Source organism: Rhinatrema bivittatum, chromosome 15, assembly GCF_901001135.1.
Source record: "Rhinatrema bivittatum chromosome 15, aRhiBiv1.1, whole genome shotgun sequence".
NCBI classification, from domain to species: Eukaryota; Metazoa; Chordata; class Amphibia; order Gymnophiona; family Rhinatrematidae; genus Rhinatrema; species Rhinatrema bivittatum.
In genome coordinates this window covers 76,571,731-76,595,117 of record NC_042629.1, presented here as the reverse complement: position 1 = coordinate 76,595,117, position 23,387 = coordinate 76,571,731, and the positions used below count along the sequence as shown (strand labels likewise).

General features: G+C 52.9%; 1 protein-coding gene across 1 annotated transcript; it reads right to left on the bottom strand.

The window, feature by feature from the left end:
• Window positions 1–7,305: 7,305 nt before the first annotated feature.
• On the bottom strand, window positions 7,306–15,590 carry LOC115076528 (collagen alpha-1(I) chain-like). The gene is made up of 4 exons (XM_029578068.1): window positions 15,510–15,590; window positions 10,507–11,453; window positions 8,804–9,784; window positions 7,306–8,695 (listed from the first exon to the last, which is right to left on the bottom strand). The coding sequence occupies exons 1-4, from the start codon at window positions 15,588–15,590 to the stop codon at window positions 7,306–7,308; spliced, it is 3,399 nt and encodes a 1,132-aa protein (XP_029433928.1).
• Window positions 15,591–23,387: the final 7,797 nt, after the last annotated feature.

Sequence of the window (23,387 nt, the reverse complement as noted above, 5' to 3'; positions counted from 1 at the left end):
TGTATCGGACAAAATAAATGGTGGTTCTGTTACTGAGGTACTGAGCCCAGGGAATGAACGGTGGTAGTGTTACTGAGGTACTGAGCCCAGAGAATGAACGGTGGTGGTACTGTTACTGAGGTACTGAGCCCAGGGAATGAACAACAGTGTACTGTTACTGAGGTACTGAGCCCAGGGAATGAATGGTGGTACTGTTACTGAGATACTGAGCCCAGGGAATGAACAACAGTGTACTGTTACTGAGCTACTGAGCCCAGGGAATGAACGGTGGTACTGTTACTGAGGTACTGAGCCCAGGGAATGAACGGTGGTACTGTTACTGAGGTACTGAGCCCAGGGAATGAATGGTGGTACTGTTACTGAGATACTGAGCCCAGGGAATGAACAACAGTGTACTGTTACTGAGCTACTGAGCCCAGGGAATGAACGGTGGTACTGTTACTGAGGTACTGAGCCCAGGGAATGAACAACAGTGAACTGTTACTGAGGTACTGAGCCCAGGGAATGAATGGTGGTACTGTTACTGAGGTACTGAGCCCAGGGAATGAACAATAGTGTACTGTTACTGAGGTACTGAGCCCAGGGAATGAACGGTGGTAGTGTTACTGAGGTACTGAGCCCAGAGAATGAATGGTGGTGGTAGTACTGTTACTGAGGTACTGAGCCCAGGGAATGAACGGTGGTACTGTTACTGAGGTACTGAGCCCAGGGAATGAATGGTGGTACTGTTACTGAGGTACTGAGCCCAGGGAATGAACAATAGTGTACTGTTACTGAGGTACTGAGCCCAGGGAATGAACGGTGGTAGTGTTACTGAGGTACTGAGCCCAGGGAATGAACGGTGGTAGTGTTACTGAGGTACTGAGCCCAGAGAATGAATGGTGGTACTGTTACTGAGGTACTGAGCCCAGGGAATGAACAATAGTGTACTGTTACTGAGGTACTGAGCCCAGGGAATGAACGGTGGTAGTGTTACTGAGGTACTGAGCCCAGAGAATGAATGGTGGTGGTAGTACTGTTACTGAGGTACTGAGCCCAGGGAATGAATGGTGGTACTGTTACTGAGGTACTGAGCCCAGGGAATGAACGGTGGTAGTGTTACTGAGGTACTGAGCCCAGGGAATGAACAGTGGTAGTGTTACTGAGGTACTGAGCCCAGAGAATGAACAGTGGTAATGTACTGAGCTCAGGGAATGAACAACCCTGTACTGTTACTGAGGTACTGAGCCCAGAGAATGAATGGTGGTAGTGTTACTGAGGTACTGAGCTCAGGGAATGAACAACGGTGTACTGTTACTGAGGTACTGAGCCCAGAGAATGAATGGTGGTAGTGTTACTGAGGTACTGAGCCCAGAGAATGAACAACAGTGTACTGTTAATGAGATACTGAGCCCAGAGAATGAACAGTGGTAGTGTTACTGAGCCCAGGAAATGAACAACAGTGTACTGTTGAGATACTGAGCCCAGGGAATGAAAGGTGGTCGTGTTAATGAGGTACTGAGCCCAGAGAATGAATGGTGGTAGTGTTACTGAGGTACTGAGACCAGAGAATGAACAACAGTGTACTGTTGAGATACTGAGCCCAGGGAATGAAAGGTGGTCGTGTTACTGAGGTACTGAGCCCAGGGAATGAACGGTGGTACTTTTTCTGAGGTACTGAGCCCAGGGAATGAACGGTGGTAGTGTTACTGAGGTACTGAGCCCAGAGAATGAACGGTGGTACTGTTACTGAGATACTGAGCCCAGAGAATGAACGGTAGTAGTGTTACTGAGATACTGAGCCCAGGGAATGAACGGTGGTACGGTTACTGAGGTACTGAACCCAGGGAATGAACGGCGATACTGTTACTGAGGTACTGAGCCCAGAGAATGAACGGCGGTAGTGTTACTGAGGTACTGAGCCCAAAGAATGAACGGCAATACTATTACTGAGATACTGAGCCCAGGGAATGAACAACAATGTACTGTTACTAAGGTACTGAGCCCAGGGAATGAATGGCGGTAATGTTACTGAGGTACTGAACACAGGAAATGAAAGGTGGTAATGTTATTCAGGTACTGAACACAGGAAGTGAAAGGTGGTAATGATACTGAGGTACTGAACACAGGAAAGGAAATGTGGTAATGTTACTGAGGTACTGAACACAGGAAATGAAAGGTGGTAATGATACTGAGGTATGGAACACAGGAAATGAAAGGTGGTAATGTTACTGAGGTACTGAACACAGGACATGAAAGGTGGTAATGTTATTCAGGTACTGAACACAGGAAGTGAAAGGTGGTAATGTTACTGAGGTACTGAACACAGGAAAGGAAAGGTGTTAATGTTACTGAGGTACGGAACACAGGAAATGAAAGGTGTTAATGTTACTGAGGTACTGAACACAGGACATGAAAGGTGGTAATGTTACTGAGGTACTGAACACAGGAAATGGAGGTGGTCAGTCTCTTTAATGGTGTAAATTTGACAACTATATCAAGTGAAGCAGACTGAAGACTGGGAAGCAGATATTTATTTATTTATTTATGTATTTATTTGTAGAGTTTCATATACCGTATTCGGTAGAGCCATCATAACGGTTTACAAAATATGCAATTAGCATACAATCAAATGGAGTTAACATGGTAGTTGGGAACAGTAGAGTATTGTGAACAGTAAACATTTTTTCTTAGTAGTTGAATAACAGAATAGTGAGGAGAACATTTTCAATGAACTTAATGAATCAAGTTCGAGAGCAGGGAGGGTGAAAAATGAGGGTACATCAGGAGAGCATGGAGAAGGAGGATTATGCTATGTATACGATTCCCATTGAATGTCGGTTTTATGTACTCTCAGTATGTGGTACTTTTGGCCTAGTTTTGCAATAATCCAAGAAGCCACTAAAGCTGGTGAGGCTGGTATCCAAAACAACTAGCCACCCTGTGCTTCTGCAAGCTAGGTTCATAGCCATGGCCACTCTGTACTGACTACTCTCTGCTCCTTGGCTTGTAGGCTCCACCTTTTAGCCCTCTAAAGTTGTGTTTGATTTAGCAAACATTCTGCCTCTTACTCCCGTCCCCGGCTGAATTCTCTCTTGCTTATGGATGCTGCCACCTCTGTCGAGAGGCTATTTCAGGCCTCCTCCACTCTCTCAGTAAAGGGGGGTTTTCTCATGTTTCCTCTGGAATTTCTCCCTGCAGCTTCAGGCCATGACCCTTTTCTGTGCAAGATTTCACTTTCCTGCATTTTCTGAAGCCGATCAGATATTCAAATGTGGCCGTAGGTGATGGGAGTTGTGATTGTAACATGGTATTGTCGGCAGAAAAAGGCCAAATGGTCCATCCAGTGTGCCCAGCAAGCTTCCCTGCTCTCTGCAGGTTACCCCCATGCCTTATGTTAAGAATATGATTCTTACAAGCAAGACCAAGCAGCTGGGAAACCCATAACAAAATGACTGCAACATTTTTACGTGGTGAGCAGCCTTCCTGATAATTCAGACACTGCTGCTTCAGTGCTCTTTGCTTTTGGACTTGGACGTACAAGCTTTATCCCCAGTGTCAGCGTATCCGTACCCCAGCATTGTCTGTCTTCAGAATCCAATATCCTTTTTACCCCACCCTGCCATCAAAGTAGAGAGAGATGCTGAAGTTGTGACTAAAGCATCAAGGCTTATTGGTTAGGAGTAGAAATCTCCATGTCTCCTGCTAAGGGTAGTAACCACCGCAGCAGCAAGTTACCCCCATGCACGCTTTTCTCTTTTCCGTCCTCTAACCTTAAGAGATCCACAGTGTTTATCCCATGCCACTCTGAATTCATTGACCGTTTTCATCTTCACCCCCTCCTCTGGAAGGGCATTGCAGGCATCCACCACCCTCTCCGTGAAGAAATATTTCCCGATATTGGTTCTGAGTCGTCCTCCCTGGAGTTTAATTTTGTGACCCCTAGTTCTACTGTTTCCATTCTAATGGAAAATATTCGAAGTTCGTGCATCATTAAACCTTTCAGGCCTCTGAAGGTCTGTATCTTATCTCCCCTGCACCTCCTCTCCTCCAGGGTTATACATATCCACGTCCTTCAGCCTCTCATCGTAAGTCTTCCAATGCTGACCCCACAACATTTTGGTCGCCCTTCTCTGGGCCACCTCCATCCTGTCTCTGTCCTTTTTAAGATACGGGGTCCGGTAGTGAATGCAGTACTTAGGTGAGGCCTCACCAAGGCCCTGTACAAGGGGATCACCACCTCCTTTTTCTTACTCGATATTCCTCTCTCTATGCAGCCCTGCACTCCTCTGGCTTTAGCTGTCACCTTGTCACACTGCTTCGCTGCTTTCAGATCAGCAGACACTATCATAATTCTTCTGATGTCAGTCGGGATTTGGTCTGTACCAATAAGAATCCATCCTATCCAGCTGAACAGTGTTGCGTCCATCGCTCTCAGATGGCTTCGACCTCTGTGCCTCACCTTTCTTCCTTCTCTCTCCTCAAGCCTTGGGAAGATGGCTGCTGCCGCATCTTCATGCCGCTCCCTCCGGCGTCCCCAGAATGGCAACGGCGACGGTGTTCACCATGGATTTCCTGTGGGCCTCCTAGGGTGCGCACGCCACCACCCACGTCTTTATCCACATCACGGCGGGAACCTCGGGGGCGTCCCCTCCGAGTGACGTCACGCCATCTGGGTATTCAGCCTGCCCTTCGTTTGCTAACAAACTGAGTTAGCAAGGACTGGATACGTCTCCGGTCTAAGCTGCTCTGCCGCTCCCAGCAGCCGCCTGTAGCTCTCTCTGCCCTTCGGGGTTAACTCTAACCTGGGTACCTGCTCCTCGGGGACCGTTGTGCTTTCTTTCAGGTATCATCTCTGGAGACTGCGTACTCGCTCCTCGAGGGCCTGCTCTCCTTACCTTGGTGCCTACAGTTCAACTTCTTCTGCCTGCCAGGATTCTCAGTAATACATCTATCCACTCCAGTGAGTAATACATCTATCTACTCCAGTGAGTAATACATCTATCCACTCCAGTGAGTAATACATCTATCTACTCCAGTGAGTAATACATCTATCCACTCCAGTGAGTAATACATCTATCTACTCCAGTGAGTAATACATCTATCCACTCCAGTGAGTAATACAGCTATCTACTCCAGTGAGTAATACATCTATCCACTCCAGTGAGTAATACATCTATCTACTCCAGTGAGTAATACATCTATCCACTCCAGTGAGTAATACATCTATCTACTCCAGTGAGTAATACATCTATCCACTCCAGTGAGTAATACAGCTATCTACTCCAGTGAGTAATACATCTATCCACTCCAGTGAGTAATACAGCTATCTACTCCAGTGAGTAATACATCTATCCACTCCAGTGAGTAATACAGCTATCCACTCCAGTGAGTAATACATCTATCCACTCCAGTGAGTAATACATCTATCTACTCCAGTGAGTAATACAGCTATCCACTCCAGTGAGTAACTAACATTGTCCGCCTGTCTCATCTTCAGCGTCAGTACTGGACTCTACATCCAGGACTCTCTCTTCTACCCTGCGCTGCCTACCATCTGTACGAACGTGGGACTGGTCTCCTCTCCGGAGGACCCCTGGACTGACTCTCCTGGGTTACCTCACTGCTGCCATCCCTGGCGGTACCACCAAGCTGCATAATAAATACAAACTCTCTGTGTCTGTGGGTCTCGAGTCTGGCCCGGTACTGCGGTTCCTCACGGGGCTCCTCCCCGTGGGAGTGGCCAAAAATCCACTCCAACACCTCTGTCTCCAAACCCTAAGAAACAGAAGTTAGATGCTGAGGTTTTCTAATGCAAGTGGTTATGGCTGGGCTTTCTCTGACGCAGGTTCTTGCATCCGGTGAGTTCCCCTGTACCCCCTGTACTCTGTGCCCCAGTTTAGCCCTGTCCTGCCGCATCCAGGAAGTTCTTTGGCCCCCATTACATCTGAGGCTCCGTGACTACGAAGGTCCAGTTTTGGTCTGGCTGGCTCCGGACCGCAGGGGATCTGGAGGGCCTCAGGATCAGATTCCTTTGGGAAATGTGAACGAGGAGTGACTGTGGCAGAAGTAGAAGACTCTTACAACACTTTTTTCCTATCCTATCACTGTTTTGGGCTTAGGCAGCGGGACGAGTGGGGAATCTGTTTCCCCAACATCATGAGAGAGCAAGAAGTTTAACCTTTGGCTGGAAATTAGCGAGAAGAAGGGATCGGTTCAGATACGCTGACGGCATCTGCGAGAAGTCTTTCCTGGAGGAAAGCGCTCGTGTCGATGCACAGGACATGGAGATGTAGCGAGGGAGCCTGCCAGACTAAAGGATCAGAAAGAAGGAAGCTGGATAAGCAGGCCTTTCAATTTATTTATAAATGTAATTTCTACTGTTTCCAAATAAAACAGGTCTTTGAGTTTCTCTCAACTGAGGTCATTCCCCCCCCAGACTTATTCTCTGTTTTTTCAGGACGACTGAGAGGAGATTCAGTCTGTCCGGAGGCGCAAGGGGACGGATCAGGGCCGGTGGTCAGCACGCCAGGCCCCGTAGGGATGGGGACAGTGGAGGAATGCTCATTAATCCTTGCCCCCTGCTGTCCCTGCCCTTCACCTCTGATGTATGAGCTGCAGCCACAGGACAGACAGACCCCCAGCCTGCCTGCAGTCTCCCCTGCAGCCTGTGACTGGTCGGACGAACGTCCTCCTGTGCCTGTGTGTATTTAGCACTGACAGGAGCTGCAGGCCCCAGGGCACCAAGACACCATTTGTTTTCTTGTATTGCCTCAGTGTCCTCATGGGATCATTGAAAGAACAACCCTACTCTTGGTCGCATTGGGATGCACCGGGTGATTTCGCTTAGAATCTTGCCCCCGTGGGGATCTGCACTCCCTTTACCCAGCGCCCCCGTGGGGATCTGCACTCCCTTTTCCCAGCGCCCCCGTGGGGATCTGCACTTCCTTTTCCCCGCGCCCCCGTGGGGATCTGCACTCCCTTTTCCCAGCGCCCCCGTGGGGATCTGCACTTCCTTTTCCCAGCGCCCCCGTGGGGATCTGCACTCCCTTTTCCCAGCGCCCCCGTGGGGATCTGCACTCCCTTTTCCCAGCGCCCCGTGGGGATCTGCACTCCCTTTTCCCAGCGCCCCCGTGGGAATCTGCACTCCCTTTTCCCAGCGCCCCCGTGGGGATCTGCACTCCCTTTTCCCAGCGCCCCCGTGGGGATCTGCACTTCCTTTTCCCAGCGCCCCCGTGGGGATCTGCACTCCCTTTTCCCAGCGCCCCCGTGGGGATCTGCACTCCCTTTTCCCAGCGCCCCCGTGGGGATCTGCACTCCCTTTTCTCAGAGCCCCCGTGGGGATCTGCACTCCCTTTTCCCAGCGCCCCCGTGGGGATCTGCACTCCCTTTTCCCAGCGCCCCCGTGGGGATCTGCACGCCCGTTTCCCAGCGCCCCCGTGGGGATCTGCACTCCCTTTTCCCAGCGCCCCGTGGGGATCTGCACTTCCTTTTCCCAGAGCCCCCGTGGGGATCTGCACTCCCTTTCCCCAGCGCCCCCGTGGGGATCTGCACTCCCTTTTCCCAGCGCCCCCGTGGGGATCTGCACTCCCTTTTCCCAGAGCCCCCGTGGGGATCTGCACTCCCTTTTCCCAGCGCCCCCGTGGGGATCTGCACTTCCTTTTCCCAGCGCCCCCGTGGGGATCTGCACTCCCTTTTCCCAGAGCCCCCGTGGGGATCTGCACTCCCTTTTCCCAGAGCCCCCGTGGGGATCTGCACTCCCTTTTCCCAGCGCCCCCGTGGGGATCTGCACTCCCTTTTCTCAGAGCCCCCGTGGGGATCTGCACTCCCTTTTCCCAGCGCCCCCGTGGGGATCTGCACTTCCTTTTCCCAGCGCCCCCGTGGGGATCTGCACTCCCTTTTCCCAGCGCCCCCGTGGGGATCTGCACTCCCTTTTCCCAGACCCCCCGTGGGGATCTGCACTCCCTTTACCCAGCGCCCCCGTGGGGATCTGCACTTCCTTTTCCCAGACCCCCCGTGGGGATCTGCACTCCCTTTACCCAGCGCCCCCGTGGGGATCTGCACTTCCTTTTCCCAGCGCCCCCGTGGGGATCTGCACTCCCTTTTCCCAGCGCCCCCGTGGGGATCTGCACTCCCTTTACCCAGCGCCCCCGTGGGGATCTGCACTCCCTTTTCCCAGCGCCCCCGTGGGGATCTGCACTCCCTTTTCCCAGCGCCCCCGTGGGGATCTGCACTCCCTTTTCCCAGCGCCCCCGTGGGGATCTGCACTCCCTTTTCCCCAGCGCCCCCGTGGGGATCTGCACTCCCTTTTCCCAGCGCCCCCGTGGGGATCTGCACTCCCTTTTCCCAGCGCCCCCGTGGGGATCTGCACTCCCTTTCCCCAGCGCCCCCGTGGGGATCTGCACTCCCTTTTCCCAGAGCCCCCGTGGGGATCTGCACTCCCTTTTCCCAGCGCCCCCCGTGGGGATCTGCACTCCCTTTCCCCAGCGCCCCCGTGGGGATCTGCACTCCCTTTTCCCAGCGCCCCCGTGGGGATCTGCACTCCCTTTTCCCAGCGCCCCCGTGGGGACCTGCCCTCCCTTTTCCCAGCGCCCCCGTGGGGATCTGCACTCCCTTTTCCCAGAGCCCCCGTGGGGATCTGCACTCCCTTTTCCCAGCGCCCCCGTGGGGATCTGCACTCCCTTTTCCCAGCGCCCCCGTGGGGATCTGCCACTCCCTTTACCCAGCGCCCCCGTGGGGATCTGCACTCCCTTTTCCCAGCGCCCCCGTGGGGATCTGCACTCCCTTTTCCCAGCGCCCCCGTGGGGATCTGCACTCCCTTTACCCCAGCGCCCCCGTGGGATCTGCACTCCCTTTTCCCAGCGCCCCCGTGGGGATCTGCACTCCCTTTACCCAGCGCCCCCCGTGGGGATCTGCACTCCCGTTTCCCAGCGCCCCCGTGGGGATCTGCACTCCCTTTTCCCAGCGCCCCCGTGGGGATCTGCACTCCCTTTTCCCAGCGCCCCCGTGGGGATCTGCACTCCCTTTTCCCAGCGCCCCCGTGGGGATCTGAACGCCCTTTTCCCAGCGCCCCCGTGGGGATCTGCACTCCCTTTTCCCAGCGCCCCCGTGGGGATCTGCACTCCCTTTTCCCAGCGCCCCCGTGGGGATCTGCACTTCCTTTTCCCAGAGCCCCCGTGGGGATCTGCACTCCCTTTTCCCAGCGCCCCCGTGGGGATCTGCACTTCCTTTTCCCAGAGCCCCCGTGGGGATCTGCACTCCCTTTTCCCAGCGCCCCCGTGGGGATCTGCACTCCCTTTCCCCAGCGCCCCCGTGGGGATCTGCACTCCCTTTTCCCAGCGCCCCCGTGGGGATCTGCACTCCCTTTCCCAGCGCCCCCGTGGGGATCTGCACTCCCTTTTCCCAGCGCCCCCGTGGGGATCTGCACTCCCTTTTCCCAGCGCCCCCCGTGGGGATCTGCACTCCCTTTACCCAGCGCCCCCGTGGGGATCTGCACTCCCTTTTCCCAGAGCCCCCGTGGGGATCTGCACTCCCTTTTCCCAGCGCCCCCGTGGGGATCTGCACTCCCTTTACCCAGCGCCCCCGTGGGGATCTGCACTCCCTTTTCCAGCGCCCCCGTGGGGATCTGCACTCCCTTTTCCCAGCGCCCCCGTGGGGATCTGCACTCCCTTTACCCAGCGCCCCCGTGGGGATCTGCACTCCCTTTTTCCCAGCGCCCCCGTGGGGATCTGCACTCCCTTTACCCAGCGCCCCCGTGGGGATCTGCACTCCCGTTTCCCAGCGCCCCCGTGGGGATCTGCACTCCCTTTACCCAGCGCCCCCGTGGGGATCTGCACTTCCTTTTCCCAGCGCCCCCGTGGGGATCTGAACGCCCTTTTCCCAGCGCCCCCGTGGGGATCTGCACTCCCTTTTCCCAGCGCCCCCGTGGGGATCTGCACTCCCTTTTCTCAGAGCCCCCGTGGGGATCTGCACTCCCTTTTCCCCAGCGCCCCCGTGGGGATCTGCACTCCCTTTTCTCAGAGCCCCCGTGGGGATCTGCACTCCCTTTTCCCAGCGCCCCCGTGGGGATCTGCACTCCCTTTTCTCAGAGCCCCCGTGGGGATCTGAACTCCCTTTTCCCAGCGCCCCCGTGGGGATCTGCACTCCCTTTTCTCAGAGCCCCCGTGGGGATCTGCACTCCCTTTTCCCAGAGCCCCCGTGGGGATCTGCACTCCCTTTTCCCAGCGCCCCCGTGGGGATCTGCACTCCCTTTTCCCAGCGCCCCCCGTGGGGATCTGCACTCCCTTTTCCCAGCGCCCCCGTGGGGATCTGCACTCCCTTTTCCCAGCGCCCCCGTGGGGATCTGCACTCCCTTTTCCCAGAGCCCCCGTGGGGATCTGCACTCCCTTTTCCCAGCGCCCCCGTGGGGATCTGCACTCCCTTTTCCCAGAGCCCCCGTGGGAATCTGCACGCCCTTTTCCCAGCGTCCCCGTGGGGATCTGCACTTCCTTTTCCCAGACCCCCCGTGGGGATCTGCACTCCCTTTACCCAGCGCCCCCGTGGGGATCTGCACTTCCTTTTCCCAGCGCCCCCCGTGGGGATCTGCACTCCCTTTTCCCAGCGCCCCCGTGGGGATCTGCACTGCCTTTTCCCAGACCCCCCGTGGGGATCTGCACTCCCTTTACCCAGCGCCCCCGTGGGGATCTGCACTCCCTTTTCCCAGAGCCCCCGTGGGAATCTGCACTCCCTTTACCCAGCGCCCCCGTGGGGATCTGCACTCCCTTTTCCCAGCGCCCCCGTGGGGATCTGCACTCCCTTTTCCCAGCGCCCCCGTGGGGATCTGCACTTCCTTTTCCCAGCGCCCCCGTGGGGATCTGCACTCCCTTTTCCCAGCGCCCCCGTGGGGATCTGCACTGCCTTTTCCCAGACCCCCCGTGGGGATCTGCACTCCCTTTACCCAGCGCCCCCGTGGGGATCTGCACTCCCTTTTCCCAGAGCCCCCGTGGGGATCTGCACTCCCTTTTCCCAGCGCCCCCGTGGGGATCTGCACTCCCTTTACCCAGCGCCCCCGTGGGGATCTGCACTCCCTTTACCCAGCGCCCCCGTGGGGATCTGCACTCCCTTTTCCCAGCGCCCCCGTGGGGATCTGCACTCCCTTTTCCCAGCGCCCCCGTGGGGATCTGCACTCCCTTTTCCCAGAGCCCCCGTGGGGATCTGCACTCCCTTTCCCCAGTGCCCCCGTGGGGATCTGCACTCCCTTTTCCCAGACCCCCCGTGGGGATCTGCACTCCCTTTACCCAGCGCCCCCGTGGGGATCTGCACTCCCTTTTCCCAGCGCCCCCGTGGGGATCTGCACTCCCTTTTCCCAGCGCCCCCGTGGGGATCTGCACTTCCTTTTCCCAGCGCCCCCGTGGGGATCTGCACTCCCTTTTCCCAGCGCCCCCGTGGGGATCTGCACTCCCTTTACCCAGCGCCCCCGTGGGGATCTGCACTTCCTTTTCCCAGCGCCCCCGTGGGGATCTGCACTCCCTTTACCCAGCGCCCCCGTGGGGATCTGCACTCCCTTTTCCCAGAGCCCCCGTGGGGATCTGCACTCCCTTTTCCCAGAGCCCCCGTGGGGATCTGCACTCCCTTTTCCCAGAGCCCCCGTGGGGATCTGCACTCCCTTTTCCCAGCGCCCCCGTGGGGATCTGCACTCCCTTTACCCAGCGCCCCCGTGGGGATCTGCACTCCCTTTTCCCAGCGCCCCCGTGGGGATCTGCACTCCCTTTTCCCAGCGCCCCCGTGGGGATCTGCACTCCCTTTTCCCAGCGCCCCCGTGGGGATCTGCACTCCCTTTTCCCAGCGCCCCCGTGGGGATCTGCACTCCCTTTTCCCAGCGCCCCCGTGGGGATCTGCACTCCCTTTTCCCAGTGGAAGCTACGTGCATGGTTAACCTCTCCTCTGACCTGCCCTCGCCCTGGGAACATCTCTGCGGGTGCAGGGCGGGGGTTAATTCCCGAATGTGAAAGAGGCCCCCCAGAGTGGAGGAAGGGACTCTGCATCAGCCGGACCTCTCTTGGGGTTTCCTTTTAACCACTTTCCGTTTGTGTGCATTAACTCCCTGCTTCTTTCTGCTTTCTGTAAAAAATGTCACTGGATGACGCGGTTCCTGCCCCAAAGAGCTTGCAGATAAGCTGTTAATACTGAAATAGGTTTCCTTCTGGAAACAGTGAGAATGAGTTTTCCTCTCTTTACAGGAATTATAAAGGAGGGGGAGGGAGGGTACTTTTAGCTTCCCATACAGTGTAATTACTTTTTTCCTTGGATGAGTGACGACTGCCGGGCCTGGTGCCAGAATAGACTAAAAGAAGCCCTGAGGCTGTAACCTCATCCCCTGAGCTCTGACAAGGGCAGAGGGATGACAGCGTGGGCTCCCTTACTCCCACTACTCACTTCCCTGCAAGGGGACTCGCTCTGATGTTTATTTCAACGCTTGTACACTGTCTCCCCATCCTTTGGCAAGGTTACCCGAAGCTGTGTACAAAGTGAAAAAATAAATAAATCGAGAGACAGTTACATCAAATAAAATCCTGATGAATACTGACCTAAAGTAGAGGCAGAAGGCAGCCAGGGCCGGGAGTAATGGGCAGCCTGTTCCTGACGTCTCCCCCAGCCAGCAGCAGGAGCACGGGTCGGTTCAGGAGACGTCACTGCTTATTACACGATTGTTAAACCTTGGGTACGGGAGCTTTCTCCAAAGAACTCTTGTGTAGGAGTTAATCTTCTGTTTGGGCTACAGAACAAATCTTTTACATAAATAAGACTTTCAGGAAGATGATTTCAAAGCTTGGGTCCTGCTACTGAAAACATCCAGTCTGATAAGCATCATCTCCCCGAGTGATGGAGCCCAGAGCGACGCTGCTTGAGCAGCCCGCAGGCAGCGGGGCAGAACGGACCCCTGCAGGTTCTGCTTAGGACGTGGAGGTCCAGCCGTCCTGACTGTGGAAAACAGCAAGCAAAATTCTGAGGAAGGGAGAAGCAGGGGTCTCTCCAGGACATCCAAAGTTAGTTTGGACCTTCAGCAACCTGCGAGTGTGGGGGAGCCGCGCGCAGGCAATTTTAATAGTCCAAATGCAAGATCGCGTTTTCTGAAGCTTCCTGGCTCATCGCAGTTTGGCAAAAGCCATCTGAACCTACTTCTGCAACTTGAGCTATCATAGCAAAGTCTGCATCAAAGAATATAGCTAGAGATTTCACTTTTGAAGCCAACTCGCTGGTACCACTCTGATTATTGGGTGGCTCTGATTTTATGGCAAAGTGGTATTAAAAATAACTTAGGGTGTACAAAGAACTTCCATTTTTTTGTACATTCAATACCAGCTTACTTTGTTTTACCCATTCAACAATGATCTGATGAAAACTGCACCTTCAAAAGGACATAAACAGGATGGAGTCGTCCAGAGGGGGAGGCTGCTAAAATGGGCAGTGATCTTCAGTCTAAGGCATATGGGGAGAGACTTAAAGATCTAAACTTGTACACCCTGGAGGAAAGGTGAGATAGGGGAGATATGAGAGAGACAGTCAGATATCTCAGAGGTTTCCATGCACAGGAGGCTGTAGAACGAGGGGTCATGGGATGAGGGTGTAAGAGTTGACTCGGGAGTAATCTTAGGAGATATTTCTTTACAGAGAGGTTGGTGGATGAATGGAACGGCCTCCCACTGTAGGATTAAAAAACCGGTCTCTGAATTCAAGAACGCGTGAGATAAACACAGAGGATCTCTGAGGGAGTGATGGGAATTGTAAAGCTAAATTGGTTGGGTGACCCCACTATCATCAGTGTATTTATAGACTTTCAGATATGATGCCTGTCGTAGATAACCCAAGCGTTAACGAAAGATGTTGAAAAGTGTAGTGGTTCTCAGTGAATCAGGGGCATAGTAGTTCCTGAAGAATGCCAGAGTCTGAGCCGGGCCGTTCTGGGTTAGAGATTCTCTTCTCCACCTGATGTAGATTTAGGATGCTACATTAATCGCCTCCCAGTGCATTCTGGGTCTTGTAGTGCACACAGTCCCCTCAGCTCTGCACACTCAGATCAGATCTTGCTTCAATACAATTTACAACAGTATGTAATAGTTATTTGTCTTTCAGCTCTGTTTTGGTTTGCTCTGGGGGGAGGAAGGTTTAGAAATCCATCTCCAGCACTGAGAGGGATGAGCTGAGCCTTTCAGCAAATACACCCTCATTCCTTATTCCCCAAACTTCCCGAGCCTTTGTGCAGGGAGGCTGCCTGGACGGAGGTGGGTCCGGCTGGCTATGCTTTGATCTTCTCTGGGCTGCCCTGGCCCCCCTGCCACTCCTCAGAGCGGCATCTCCTTTCAGCTGAGAGACCACTGGCACCGCTCAGGCTGAGTGAAACAATTTTCCCATCTGTTCTTACAAAAAGAAGCAAACCCTGTGCCGCCCTCCTGCCAGGTGCCGAAGGGAGGACGCTGCCCCGCAGATCAGTTCCTTTCCTCCTTCCTGCCTGGGATTGCACCAGTTTTATCTCTGCACCTTTCACAGTGAATTTCTCTATCTAAGGTGGCAGAGCAGAAGCCGTGCCTGAGCTGCAGTCCCCGGCACTGGTCCCAGCCTGCTGAGCGGGCAGGGAGATGCGAGTCCATCTGAAGCTTTCCTGACAATTGTAAAGCGCCAGGAAGGATTCAGCAATGACAAAGCAGGCTGCCGGCTGGAGGGGGTGCAGTGAGAGCTACCCCCATCCCCGAGGGGACAATGAGCCCCAGGGCCTCACCCCAGGTAACTGAGAGCTGCTTCCAAGCTTCATAAGAACCTGCCCTACTGGGTCAGACCAAGGGTCCATCAAGCCCAGCATCCTGTTTCCAACAGAGGCCAAAACCAGGCCACAAGAACCTGGCAATTACCCAAACACTAAGAAGATCCCATGCTACTGATGCAATTAATAGCAGTGGCTATTCCCTAAGTCAACTTAATTAATAGCAGGTAATGGACTTCTCCTCCAAGAACTTATCCAAACCTTTTTTGAACCCAGCTACACTAACTGCACTAACCACATCCTCTGGCAACAAATTCCAGAGTTTAATTGTGCGTTGAGTAAAAAAGAACTTTCTCCGATTAGTTTTAAATGTGCCCCATGCTAACTTCATGGAGTGCCCCCTAGTCCTTCTATTATCCGAAAGAGTAAAAAACTGATTCACATCTACCCTTTCTAGACCTCTCATGATTTTAATGATTTTCTCCCGAAAATCATTCAAAATGCTTTGCCCGTAACTCTGTGCCCCAAGGCTCCAGCTTCTGCGTTTCCTGCCTGCCTCAAACTCTCCCTGCAGGCTGAGGGAGGGGGGAGCTTTCCTGCTGTAACATTTATTTCAAGCACAAGATTCGCTGGCGAGGATACTGAAATAATTTGAAATCCAGAAACGGGAGAGAATGAGCTCAGGCCAAGCACGGCCTTTCCTCCTTGCAGGCCAGAGGAGATATTGGGAGATAGTGAAACTCCTACTTGCCAATCAGCAGAGCTGGACTGCTGCATCCTCTTCCTCTCTCACGCTGCTGGCTCTCTCCTGCAGTGGTGGCTTTGCACATGGTTTCACTTTTGGGTTGGTGGCACTGTTGAAGCCATCAGCCATGCTCCAGGACCTCACCTATGGTGCCAGGAGTCGACAGAAATGCTCCCTGCTGCTTTCTCGGCACATGGCTGGGAATTAAGGGTTGGGATGGGAAAAGGGGAAGGCCGCTGGGGCCCAGGGTGGGGGAGGGGAAAGGGAATGTCCCTGGCAGTGGAAGAGGGGGAGGCATGGCTGAAGGTTTACTTGGGGTGTCTTAACACCCTTGCACCGGCCATGCTTGCCAAGTTCCAGCAGCAGACTCATTCATTAGTTTAAAGAGGACACCGACTTGCACAGACGCCTGACAGGTTGAGACCTAGTGATGGTCCCCGTGTGTGTTTAGTTCAAGCAGATCATCCCACTGACTGGTACCAGGCTGGTAAAGGCTGCTTGAGAAGTAAGTGACACCTGACTGGGCAGCTGGCTCCAAGGTGCAGGAAGCTCTGACAAGTGCTCACTTACTCTCCCAACTCTCCCATCAGTGACTTTCATTTTTGTGCTCCAGGGCCTTTTGCTTCTCCTGCCACATTTGGGGCATTCCCCTGCTTTCTCTGCTAATCTGGTTAATAAAACATGCTCAGATACAATCCGTCTGAGAACTAGAGTAAAGGACCCTAAAAGCAGGGCTTGGCGACAGAGCCGGAGAAGAAGACGTTTTACCAAGGGCCAATGGAGAGGGGATAGCTGTGGCTCTTCAACTGGAAGAGGCCCCAGGAAGTGACATTGCAGAGCAGGGCCTTCCAAATGTGATTGCTTCAGGTCCATTATCCCTGCCATTGTGTCCATGGGAGGAATGGTAGAGTCCTGCACGCATCAGGAGACCCAGAGACCTGGAGGTCCCATGTTTGTCCTTCAGGCATGCCTGAGAATGGGACTCCAGAACAGAACTGGTTCTGATACCAGCAGGCTTTCGGGAGATCATTGATCTTACAATACAGGTTTGTTATACCAATTAACCTGATGCAGGAACTCTTTCTCAGTGTCCTCTTCCAGAAGATTCTGGATTTTGTGGCCTCAGCAGGGAATCCCTTGTGCTTCTCTCTGTTTTACACTTTCAGTCTTTGCTCAACGTGCTTTCTTGTGTGCATATTTAGAGAGAGAGTACAAACAGTTTCATATCCCCAGTGGCGTGTGGTGATGGGGCATTAAACAGCCAAAAGAATCTGTCCTTGGCTCCTGGCTCAGAGCCTGTGGTGGGATCTTACTGCAGGTGCCCTGCACGGCAGGTTCCAGCAAGCTGCTCTCTGCAGGGAGGCATTGCATGCACAAGCCGCGTTCCCGTTTCCCTGTTCTGTATGCATTGGTGTTTTTTATCTTCTGTATCCTACAGCAGCTAAGGATTGTTCAGTCGCCCCTTTAGTGCCTGTCCTCTGCACATTGGATCGTATCGGGGGGAGAGGGGTTTCTCTGGTCCGTAGCTTCTGCTGAGGGCATCTGGCAGGGCTCACTAAGTGCAACCACTCCCAGCCTCCTCCTGCTCTCTGCTGTGTTTATTGGGCTCCGCTCCTTCTGTGTTGGGGGCACAGGGCAGAAGTATTCTAAGGGGCTGATTGATTTATCTGTTCATATTTTTACGCACCTGATCCATGATAGCCAAGGCCCGTTACATAGCATTGAAAAAGAGAGTAACGATAATAAAGAACACATCCTGGGATAGAGCTGTCGCTCCCATATCCGAAGAGAGCAAGACTGGAGTTATGCAGCACTCAGATCCTCAATAAAGTCTTTGAAATACCTCACAGGGCACTAAAACACCTAGAAAGTGGATTTCACCTTCCTTCTAGCAGCAGTTCCAGTCGGTTTGTGCCTGAGCCACAGAGCAGTGTCAAGAGTCAAGCCTAATAAGTAAGCTTGAGATCTCCTCCATTCTGGTGAGGCAGATAGATGGGAGTCTCCTGGTCTGTAAGAGAAACCTCTCCCCAGCCTGCTGGAGCTGCTCGCTGGTTTCCCGGGAGAATCCTGAAGCATTTCTCATTTTTCCTCTGTTGGTGGGAGATGGGAGGTGAGTATCCTGATGAGGGATTTACCTAGGCCCAGCCTGAGTGCTGTGCTATTAAATCCCTGTTGATAGGGTTCAGTAATACTGAAAGGAGGACATGCCCTCTGGTAATTTGCACTTTGTGGATGCTGAGTTGACATTTAACTGAACTCGGATAAGCAGCAGGGAGAAAAGAATGCGATCCAGCATCCCAGCAATCCTGGAGCCACGAGGAGTCTGAGTCTGGCTAATAAGGAGACCTTCCTGGTACCGGGCACTTTCTCAATAACTTAGCCAATTTAGGATCAGCCTTTGTTAGCCCTCTGCTTATTAAGAGAGGAATTTCAGGACTGTGCCCTGGTAGAGGTGCCGTGGGGGTGCGAGCAGGCCTGCTCATTAACGCTGCGCTTGCAGGCACTGAGAGAGATGGCTGGGGACCATGGCCACATTTCCATTCTCTGCTCACCCACCAGAACAGAAGTGAGCAGCCAGACCCCCCCTCACTTATCTGTCTAAGTCTCCAGCTGGACGAGTCAGGGGCAGGGAGTGAGCGTAATTGGCAGGAGTTGTGTTAGCCAGATTAACCAGTTAATTTATCCAGCTAACTCTGGTCAGGCTAGCTTAAGATAGCAATCAGTGGGCACTAGCTGATATCAGGCACAGAGCCCTGCCTTCTCCATGGATTTACAGCTCCTAGTTTATCTTTAGTGGTGGATATAGAATCAGCCACAGGCTTCCGGGTACAGAGAGCAGAAGGGGTCAGCACTATTACAACGTTCCCTCTGAAGAGCCCATGCCAGGGGCGCACTATTCATCCAGCGGTTTAAACTGTGCAGGACCCGCTTATCTGTGGAATCTGTGAGCCCCACAAAGTTTAAATCGCAGAATGTCTGGAGTGAAAATAATCCACCGCACGCCTTCGAGGGAAAGCTGGATGTTGCTGTTACTTAGACACCACAGCGTAAAACCGAGGTGAGGGAGAGAAGGTGACACACCCGAGGTATTACACAGACTGTGGGTGACAGAGCTGGGGTTGGAATGGAGGTGCAGTGAGAGAAAGTGACACAATCACTCCCGTAGCTGATCCTGGAGGGCAAGGATCAGGGAGTTCGGACTCCCGCAACGTTACCATTCGGGCTGCCTTTGTCTCCCTCTGCTGGTGGCCTCTCTTCTGCCGTTTGTGCTAGATTCGCAGTCCCTTTTTCCTTGCAGTGCAGCTGTCACTTTGGGTACCGCATGTGACAAATTGCATTTCAGGCACCACCATGTTACAGTACACGCTTGTTACTTTTCATCAGATTTAATTACTTTTCTCTATGTTGTGTCACAGACTTAATTGCTTTGTCAGAGCAGAGCTGGCTGAGAGCAGATTATTATATTTTTCCCCTGAAGACAGTCCCCTAGGAGGAGAAAATTATAGCTTTTCCCATTATCACATCTGGGCTCAGATGGAATCTGACATCTGCATGGAAATTCCCTTCGTTAGCACCAGCTGCTAAAATCTGCATAAATCAGCTGCTTTTATACATTTGAGTGGAAAATGAGGAAACAGGATAACCTGGGCCGTGCTGGCCTCAGCTCTGCAGAACCAACAGAGATGGCAGAATATCCAGCGAGAAGCTGCATAGCCCTGTGTCCTGCTATATCAGTTATCAACTTTGAAAGATGAACTCCTCCCCTCCCGCCAGGCCCAGCCCCTTTCAGATTCCAACCTTTCCCAAATAAAAAGCATTCAGCCTGAATGCAGGCATGACCCGGCGTGCAGTGGCCTCTTGTGGTTAAAGAGGAAGGTTTCAGCTCCCCGAGGGCAGGGATGGGGAGCTGCAGTCCTGGCAGGCTTGCACACTGCAACCTGCCTAAGGGAGATTTGCATATAAGTGAGGCACGTGCATATTCATGAGGGACATCCTGAAAGCCCTTGAGGACTGGAGGTTCCCCGCCCTTGCTCCAGGCTCCCGCTGCTCTAACACAATAGTTCTCGGCCCAATCCTCCTGATACACCTCTTCAAATTTTCAGGATATCCACAATGAAAATACACAAGAATATTTGCATACAGTCAGGCAGTGCATGCAAATTATCTCATGCATATTCATTGTGGATATCTGAAAACCTGGCTGGCTACTGCTCTAAAATATCCTTTAGGTGTCCGTGAGCACTGCGTCTGTCATGCGGAGAGTTTGACCGCAGTCCAGGAAGAAATGGAGGTTTCCTATGCAGAAATAGTGATGGAGTTGTTTATAAAATCCTGCTTTCAGCCATAAGAAGGCGGCGTGTTTCAGCTGCTGGCAAGGAGCGAGAAAAAAAGGACCCATTCACCTGGAGATTGGATTCAGAAAAGGAGATTTGCTTTAGAAAGTGTGAGAGAAATAATGTGGAGTCTTCCTGAGCCCCTGGACGGAGAGCCAGCCCGATCTACTCTTTTATTGAATAATACTTGGAGCTTTAAATCAAATACATGATGTAACACCAAAGAATTAAGATTAATGTTACACAAAATGTAGCAACAAGTCCGCATTGTCTGGAGGAGAAACCTCGCCACTGAGCCCTGCTTGTGAGTTATCTAAAAGGCACACAGGCCACCTGTTCCCCTGACAGGTAACCAAACCTTTAGTGGGGAATTCTGCAAAAACATTGCAGCAATGTTTCAGTAGCAAAAAGCATTCCCTAGAGACATCCAGGGAGACCCACAGAGCAGTGACTCTTTATATCTAAATCTCTCCGCCAGTTTTCTAAGGGAAAGGTCACCAGAAGAGTAGAAATAGCGTCGTCAGGAAGAGATTGAGAGATGCGTGGGATGCGCCCTCGGAAGACGCAGGGGCTCTTCTCAGATTGGGAATGTATTTCACAATTCAACAAAGCACAGACCCAATTGAGTAGAAATTGGAATACTTGGTTCGTAATATTTAATTGGCTCCGGCCCAGTCTGGATGGAGGAAGGTTCACAGTTCTTGACTTCCTAGATGTAAAGCTGTTCTCCAGCGTTTAATGGATATTTGGATTATCTTTAAGCAAAGCTGACGCTGCGTTCTGCAGAGATGTAACGGACACTTGACAGCTTGTCAAAGACCCCTGGCTGACAGGGGCGATTCAGATTCAAGGGTACCTTACTCTAGACTCCAAATTTAACAATTTACCTGCTGTCTCCACAGAAAAGGAGCAGAGATCATTTACAGATTTCACTCAAGGATTCTCCAAATATCCTTCAAACTAATGTCCTGTGCCTCATCATCAGGTACAGAGAGGGGCTGGGAGCCCGCAGAACTGCTCTGTCGTCTGCAGTAACCTCCAAACCTCTTTCAGCACCGTCTGCTGGATCCACAACTTGCAGGGCAGGAATACTCGCATTTCAGGAGCACCGAGACCAGCAGCTTCTGTAGGGACCCAGGCCTCTGTCCTCAGGCTTGCCTGCAGTGAGGGGTGAGAAGGGGCATGGGGTCTCCAGCTAGTGCCGACGTCCAGCGGTTTGTAGAGAAACTTTCCTCTTCATCAATGGCAGGAAACAGATTTTCAAGAAGGGGTGCGCTGCCCCGCACTAAAGCTTTATTCCTCCGGGGCCTGGACAGGATGGTAAGCTCCACCCCCTTTATTTATTTATTTATTTATCTACCTGCTGCTTAAACCAGGGCCCTAAGCCTCGCACAAAACAACACACACAAAAGCATAAGCAACAGTAACTCAGGCCAGCTTCACCAGACAGTTCAGGTAGTGGCTCTGAACGCGAGGAGCAGGAGAGCTTCGAGAGAAAAGCTTGGCCATTTCCCTAAAGGTTTTCTGCCCTTCCACCAGCAGCAGCGACAGGGGCTCGATTGCGTCTTGCATCGATGGGATGTCCAACAGGCTCCTTTCAGCTGAGCGCAACGCTCCCCCAGGTCCACCTCAGTGCATCCAACGCCAGCAGCTTATGTGCAAGCATGGCCGTCGTATTTAATTGGTAAAAGATGTAGTGATCCGATCCATTACAGTTAGGGGAGAAAGGCCAGCGGCTGGCAGATTACAGGGGAGCCTTGGCGCACTGGAATAGTTAAAGCATGAAGATGAGCAGCTTTCGCCTTTGCTTTCACAGTATCCATTAAAGAAAAACGAGTGCGTGTTTGTGAGTGGCCGATTCTAGAAAGCATTCACTGAAGGTGCATGGCCATGGCGTCACGTGGCCTCCTCTGCTGCTGCTGCGACCTTCACTCCAAGTTTATAGCTTGGATCGCTGGAAATGATATTTAAAAGAAGCTTGGGATGTTTACATGAAGGTTAGAAAAGAACCTTAAGAAATGTCAAAGCAGACAGTATCTGTGAATAATTAGATACAATCAACTGCTGCAGGTTTATAGCTTGAGGGCTTCAGCCCTTTGTAATATGCACAGTTTGGCACCAGAGGGAGGACTGTAAACACTTTATTGTGTGGGATAATTGACGTTTTGGATTGTTTGGGCTTCTTTTGCATTTTGTGGTGTCCTTTGTTCCCCTTATTATTTAAACATTTTGCAGCATATCTGCTAATGAGGTAAACTTCTGCCCAGGCTGCTGTCCAAGTGCTGCTCCCAGGGTGAGCTCGTCTGCCATCTCCTGCTCACGTGCAGAATTACAGATACTGAGGACGGGCTCTCCTCTGCCATCTCCTGCTCACATGCAGAATTACAGATACTGAGGACCTGCTCTCCTCTGCTGCCCCAGGGTGAGCTCACCTGCCATCTCCTGCTCACGTGCAGAATTACAGATACTGAGGACCGGCTCTCCTCTGCCATCTCCTGCTCACATGCAGAATTACAGATACTGAGGACCTGCTCTCCTCTGCTGCCCCAGGGTGAGCTCGTCTGCCATCTCCTGCTCACGTGCAGAATTACAGATACTGAGGACGGGCTCTCCTCTGCTGCCCCAGGGTGAGCTCGTCTGCCATCTCCTGCTCACGTGCAGAATTACAGATACTGAGGACCTGCTCTCCTCTGCTGCCCCAGGGTGAGCTCGCCTGCCATCTCCTGCTCACATGCAGAATTACAGATACTGAGGACCTGCTCTCCTCTGCTGCCCCAGGGTGAGCTCGTCTGCCATCTCCCTGCTCACGTGCAGAATTACAGATACTGAGGACCTGCTCTCCTCTGCTGCCCCAGGGTGAGCTCACCTGCCATCTCCTGCTCACGTGCAGAATTACAGATACTGAGGACGGGCTCTCCTCTGCTGCCCCAGGGTGAGCTCGTCTGCCATCTCCTGCTCACGTGCAGAATTACAGATACTGAGGACCTGCTCTCCTCTGCTGCCCCAGGGTGAGCTCGTCTGCCATCTCCTGCTCACGTGCAGAATTACAGATACTGAGGACCGGCTCTCCTCTGCCATCTCCTGCTCACATGCAGAATTACAGATACTGAGGACCTGCTCTCCTCTGCTGCCCCAGGGTGAGCTCGTCTGCCATCTCCTGCTCACGTGCAGAATTACAGATACTGAGGACGGGCTCTCCTCTGCCATCTCCTGCTCACATGCAGAATTACAGATACTGAGGACCTGCTCTCCTCTGCTGCCCCAGGGTGAGCTCGTCTGCCATCTCCTGCTCACGTGCAGAATTACAGATACTGAGGACCTGCTCTCCTCTGCTGCCCCAGGGTGAGCTCACCTGCCATCTCCTGCTCACGTGCAGAATTACAGATACTGAGGACGGGCTCTCCTCTGCTGCCCCAGGGTGAGCTCGTCTGCCATCTCCTGCTCACGTGCAGAATTACAGATACTGAGGACCTGCTCTCCTCTGCTGCCCCAGGGTGAGCTCGTCTGCCATCTCCTGCTCACGTGCAGAATTACAGATACTGAGGACCGGCTCTCCTCTGCCATCTCCTGCTCACATGCAGAATTACAGATA

Bases quoted from the DNA above. Each gene is read 5' to 3' on its own strand.
- LOC115076528 (XM_029578068.1), bottom strand. From the start codon at position 15,590: ATGGCTGATGGCTTCAACAGTGCCACCAACCCAAAAGTGAAACCATGT. The intron at 11,454-15,509 runs GTGAGAGAGGAA...CGCTGGGAAAAG, and splicing joins TGCAGGAGAGAGCCAGCAGC to GAAGTGCAGATCCCCACGGG. The intron at 9,785-10,506 runs GTAAAGGGAGTG...CGCTGGGTAAAG, and splicing joins GATCCCCACGGGGGCGCTGG to GGAGTGCAGATCCCCACGGG.